The 6,412-nt window shown below is 26.8% G+C and overlaps 1 protein-coding gene and 1 long non-coding RNA gene across 2 annotated transcripts in view; one reads left to right on the top strand and one right to left on the bottom strand.

Annotated features, from left to right (window-relative positions):
- The first annotated feature begins 1,906 nt into the window (after window positions 1–1,906).
- LOC100167289 (N-alpha-acetyltransferase 60) overlaps window positions 1,907–6,412 on the top strand; it is an 8,280-nt gene continuing 3,774 nt past the window's right edge. The window contains exons 1-5 of the mRNA XM_008180461.3: window positions 1,907–2,107; window positions 2,179–2,281; window positions 4,464–4,628; window positions 4,771–4,997; window positions 5,068–5,172. Of these exons, the coding sequence (XP_008178683.1) occupies window positions 2,091–2,107; window positions 2,179–2,281; window positions 4,464–4,628; window positions 4,771–4,997; window positions 5,068–5,172 (617 nt within the window). The 5' untranslated portion in view covers window positions 1,907–2,090. The remainder of the gene's footprint in view (window positions 2,108–2,178; window positions 2,282–4,463; window positions 4,629–4,770; window positions 4,998–5,067; window positions 5,173–6,412) is intronic.
- On the bottom strand, window positions 2,814–3,980 carry LOC115034278. The gene is made up of 2 exons (XR_003839645.1): window positions 3,716–3,980; window positions 2,814–3,656 (listed from the first exon to the last, which is right to left on the bottom strand). It is a non-coding gene; the product is annotated as an uncharacterized LOC115034278 (long non-coding RNA).

The following is a 6,412-nucleotide window of genomic DNA, read 5'->3' as shown; positions in this document are numbered from 1 at the left end:
ATACACGATAAAATTATGAAAATAATTTGACTCTTTTTGAGCTGTTTACGGACATTGTCAGTTTTCAATTGTTATAGTTTTATTTTCTATAAAATATATCAATAAAATTGTATTTGTTGGGTAAAAAACGTTAAAATTTAATGCAAGGTTTTTGATATATTGTTGCAATAGCAGTTGAAATATATTCAAAATACATATGCACAATTTTTTTTTATAAGCATTTAATGATCGAATTTTGACAAAATTTATCAAATTTAAAATTGAATAATTATTTTGTTGTTAAAAATTCATAAAATGTTCAACTTTTATACCTAAGAATTGAAAATTTAAAACAAGATTCCACGTAGGTAAGTAGTTAATTCTGAAAACAAAAAATCTAAAAAATACATAAGCACAGTTTATTTTTATAGTCATTTTAAGTTCTGGGGCCGGAGTGGCGCAGTGGTCACGCAGTTGATTACGACTCACACAGTCATCGGTTCGATTCATAGCAAAGTGCAAAAAAAATGTGTGTGATTCTACGCAGTCACCATTTTCCCGTGCTGTCGTCCGATTGCGTCATCCGGTTTCCAACTAGGTCCCACTCCACTGGGAGTGAAGACCGCACATGACTCCTCTTGGAGAAGGGGGGTAGTATCATGCATATAGTGATATATACATAGATAAATAGATCACATGATCTCCCTACTACCCACTTGTGATAAGCATTGTCAAAGACCTTGAGGTCGTTACAATGAACAAATATAGAAAAAAAAAAAAAAAAATTTTAAGTACAAATTTGGACGAAATTACATATTAAAAACCTAGGATAACTCTTTTAGTTATTTTGTTGTGATTGTATTATATTATTCGTGGGTACTTTAAACTTCTAAAGTATACTATTATATATCTATGATTTTACCACGGTTTTTTGTTGATGTACAACGCGTTATAACTTATAAGTACCTAATAGATATTATGATATGATTAATTTGGAATTTATTATAGGTACCTATTATAGGTCAATTTTTTTTTTATACCATAGATAAGTATATATATGTCTAATACATAGACTGATATACCGTCTCCGCTCAGAATCGTTTTTCTTATACAGTGATATTATATCATTGAATTCAAATTTAATACTGTCCATTATACAGTGACCCACTTCTAACCTACTGTACAGCAGAGCGACATCCACTTACCCACCTTTTTTACAAATGATTCCACTCAAAACTCCCTTCTCATATTAACTTCCTCATTTCAAACTTTGCCACTTTCACAACCCCCGGGAACCTTCCCAGGAGGCTCAAAACGAAATGGTGTCGAGATCTTCTAAACGAGTAATGTAAAGTATAGCCACAGAATAGATGAAATTTCATCTATTCTGTGGTATAGCAATATACATTAAAAAAAAAAAATCTCAAGTACCTAAGGGTAGTGTTATCATTGGGTGAATCCTCCCATAAAGTTTTTCTTGTATATATATATATTTCTTCTATCTAATATTCGTATCGTTCTTAAAGAATTATTTAACTAATATGTAGTTCCTACGAAAAAAATTTAACTCACCGGCTATCATATTAATAATAAACCTAAGTAATAACAATATAAATACAGGTTATATTATAGTTTATAGTTTAGTACCTATATTGTTATCATAGGCTATAATTATTAGATAATATTTAAATATATTATTATCGTACTATTCGTACTGAGATGAAAAAATACTATATAATATGTCTGGTTAATGTATGAAAAACTGGATACGGGCATACGGCCCTAAAACCTAGAAGATCTTCTAAAATCTAAACCGTGTACTGGAGTCTGCAATGTTAAAACAGTTATGGGTCAACCAATGAGTACATAAAAAACATTTTGAGGACCAATGCGAAATCTGTGATAACCATAGATAATACATTGATATCAAAATAGTAAACAATAATAATTGACTTGCAAACGTAATATTTTTGGAAATATGAATATAATTAATTTTCTCTTGTAAATATATAATACAATATTATGTTCGTTACAATATTATATGTTGAAGTTGAGTGAGGTAGTGTTTTATTTAAATTTGTTCATTCCACGGAATGGATCCTGTCTTCTGAATGGACACTTTTAATTGGCGAGTGTAAACTTTTTTAACTTCATGAGGAAAAAAATTTTTATTGAATACATATGTTATTTTTGCTTTAGGTATTTGGAGAGAACATCAACATTGCAACAAATCAAACCTGTAGGTTTATACGATCTTTCAAATTTACAGTTGAGATTTTTGTGTCCACAAGATATCAATGAAGTAATTTACTATTTACCTACATAGTACATATATTAAACAGTGATTCATATAATATATTATGAATGACTTAAAATACATGTATCAAACTTAAAACCGAGTAAAGAAAAAACATAAGCCCGAAACAATATATATAATTATTTTGTGCCCGTGTTAATGTCAATTGAATTACTAAGTGCTGAATTGTTTCTAATTAGGTATTGATAATATAAATAATCTATTTGATATTTTCCTGTGTATGGTTATTCATAACTGTCTTAAAAATATTTTAGATTTGAATAACATATTTTACAGTCAATTGTCTATACTACATTACTACATGTCCAGTCAGTTTATTATCTTCTTGAAGAATAAATTTAAAAATTTAAAAAACTTCATATTATACATTTACATTTTGACTTTTATGAATAACAAAATAAATATTGATGTGCAGGCATCCTAAACAATAATATAGAATAATGTAGAATATTAAATTCATTCAAAATACATTAAAACTGTAAATTAAATAATTTTCTTTTATGAAATAAAATATATCTGAAAATCTATAGTTTGGTTTATTTATAATATAATAATTAATAATATTCAAGATATTCACAATATATATTTTTCAGGCTACTAATTTACAATGTAAATTGATGAATTAAACTTACAGGTATTATGTATTAAATATATTTTTAAAAGTCTTAGGTAACTTTTCTTTTATTATATGTGTTTTCAGTTTTTTTTTTTGGTTATAATAATTTTTAATGGGCATTAAAGTTATCATGAGAATTGATCAGGTTCAGATTGGATTTTCGGACCATCCCAGGAAAATAATTTTTAGTGGCCCACTAGCTTGCAGGGGGCATATGTACCATATTGAAGATGTTAATTTTGTTTAGTCCTTTCAATGTTAGGTTCTTTTGGGTATTCATTGTTCTTACAAAAATTATTATATTATAATATATTAGTGAGATTTGCATAGACAAATATAAGATACCTAGTTGTAATTAGATGTAATTTTTAGTTAACAATCACTTTAACTACTTTAAATGTATGTGTATGTATTATATCAGTGGCGTATCTAGGATTTTTTTCTAGGGGGTGATAAAACCAAAATTATTTAGCACATTGGGGGCAGACCGAGGCGGGAGACAAATATCTAGGATCACATTATGTTATCTTACCTTTCGGTAAAGTACACTATATAATAGGCCATGCTGGTCTTGTCACCATGATGTTACTCAAAACTACAACAACATTTATAATATTAAACATTTATTTTCATAAAAAAAATCACAAAATAATATTCATTTGTCTTGGTTTTTGAGACATTTCATTCAACACTTCGTCTACATTAACGTCAATATCGCGATGAATGCTTAATCATTTGCCTCTTCTAAATTGATAAATAAAACATTACAAAATGCATAGGTTAATATATTATTTCAGTATTACTTCAGATATTCTGTTGCGTAGATATGATTTAATCCTTTTTAAACTTGAAAATATACCGTTCCAGACAAGCTGTAGAAACTGGCAAGGTGCATAAAATTTTAAATAAAAAATTAATATTAGGATATAAATCTTCATTGCATTTTAACAAAGCATCAAATGCTGATTTCAGTGTTATATTTTGGCTTGCAAGTTTGTTCCTTAACATTTTTAATTCTGTCAATGCCACTAATGTATCAATAACAGGAGAATAAAACTCAATAAGTTGATTAAATTGGTCAATATCTTCAGTAGTAAGTTTTGAACTACCAAAGATACATTCAAATCCTAAAAATATGTATTTAAGAATGTCATGAATAACAAGTAAAACTGAATACTTATTACAATGTATATATTATTATGTATTAAATAAATCCTAAAAAAAGGCTCTGGGGGGTGATATATCACCCATATCACCTCCCGTAAATACGCCACTGTATTATATGACTATTTACTTACATACTAAAACATATCTTACCAGTATCAATAGATGGTATTAATAATAGAATATTACATATTAGTATAAAAGAAACTTATTAATAAGATCAACCTTTAACAGTTTCAACAATAAAAATTGACTGTTACATAGAGGTGACCGTTAACGGAAGTTTCATTGTATCAGTATACATAGGCCAGTCACCAGTTGAACATATTGTATTATATTATGTTGGTTAAATATCTATTAAACATTAAAATATTAATATTATTGCAGGTGAATGCTTTGTGTGTAGATTGTTTTCCCGTGGAATACCCTAGGTCATGGTATGAAGACATTACATCAAATCCAAAGTTTTATTCTTTAGCTGCTATACATAAATCTGCAATTGTGGGCATTATAGTAGCTGAAATCAAATTATATATAAAATTAACTCCCAAGGTAAATTTATTATTTAGTATTTTTCCACTTATTAAAATGTAATTAGAGATATCTATAACATTTTTTGGTAGAAATCTTATCAACTATTTTAAACTTTATTTTATACATCAATAGCTAATTGATTTATGTATATATAATATAGGAAAGAGAAGTAGTTTCACCATCTGCAGGAAAATTTACTCAAGTTGGATATATCTTGAGCTTAGGTGTTACTAAAGCATATAGACGAAACGGCATAGCATCATTATTGTTAGATAATCTTGTATCACATTTGACTTCTGCAGAATCTAAAAACTGTAAGGCAATTTTTTTACATGTACTTTCTAGCAACTCATCTGCAATTGCCTTTTATGAGAGAAAGAGTTTCAGGTAAAATTGTACAAATGTCATGAACATAATTTTACTTTTATGTTCATTTAATATACCTTGTATATTTTAGGTTACATTCATTCCATCCTTATTATTATATGATTAACGGAATTAACAAAGATGGGTTTGCATATGTGCTATACATAAATGGTGGACACCAACAATGGATGATCTTATATCCTTTTAAACAAAAATGTATATTGATTATTCATACTATTGGTAAACAATGTTGTGAGATGTAGATATGTATAATATACATTTATATTTTTAATAAAATAATAAAATGTACAGGTGCCAACAGGAAGACCCAACTGATGAAATAGCTTTTGTTCTAATTAATATTTAAAAAAATATTTTTTATATTTTATATATAATTTTTATTCAATTGCATTACACATATAATGTGAAAAAAAAAAATGTTTTTATTTTTAATATTGAAAATAAAAAAATTATAAAATCGCCAGGAAAATTTCAAAATAGCCAATTTGTAAATCTGATGAGAAGAACATCTTTGACTGTAAAATCATTTGTCTAAGTCAAGTAGTTTATTTTTTAGAATTTCTTAAAATATCAATATTGTTTTGATTCAACTAATTTAGAATGTAATAGCTTTTTTTTAAATATTATTTTTAGGAATTTCCCGACGTCAATATATTTCTTAAAATTTTGTTTATTCATTTATTAAGAGGACTAACCCACATGTGTTGTCTCCGTCTTACACACGTACGTTATAGCAAATTTTCGTTCGCTAGTTTCAATAGGGTGCTGTTATTTTTGATTTTAGAGTGAATTGACCTATTATCAAACTTTTAGATAACAACATTATCTGTGCCTACTCATTGGTTTTTTATGATATTTTAATTTTTAAGTGAGTTATGAGCATTTTCAAATATTATTATTTTACATACTGATAACTTACTTAAAAATTAAAATATCGTAAAAAACCAATGAGAAGGCACACATTTTTTTATAAGCATTTTAATTTAAATTTTGACAAAATCCATCATAATCGCGAACATCATCAAATTATTTTGTATTTAAAAATGTATAATACAATGTTCAATTTTTATAGTTAAGAACATAAGTTTAAAACAAGGTTAAAATATTTATAAATATAAGTTATACCTATATAACTATTGAAAATAATAGGTAATAACTAGGCAACAAAAAACAGCGGTAAAACAGAAATATTTGCACAACACCAGTTTTGAATTAAATTTATTTTGATGTTTTTGTTGTGATTAAAAATGATTAGGTAATCTTTACGAGTTAAAATCTTAATAAAATACTTAAAGTATCTACATTGTATATAGATCTGATATTATAATGTCTAAAATATTTTACATTTTGGAGAGTCCGCATAGTACCTACCTAGGTACCTAATAAGTTATGATTATAGCAAAATTACATTAAAA

The sequence above is a fragment of the Acyrthosiphon pisum genome, chromosome A2 (genome assembly GCF_005508785.2).
Source record: "Acyrthosiphon pisum isolate AL4f chromosome A2, pea_aphid_22Mar2018_4r6ur, whole genome shotgun sequence".
Lineage (NCBI taxonomy): Eukaryota > Metazoa > Arthropoda > Insecta > Hemiptera > Aphididae > Acyrthosiphon > Acyrthosiphon pisum.
This window is presented reverse-complemented; position numbering and strand designations above follow the sequence as displayed.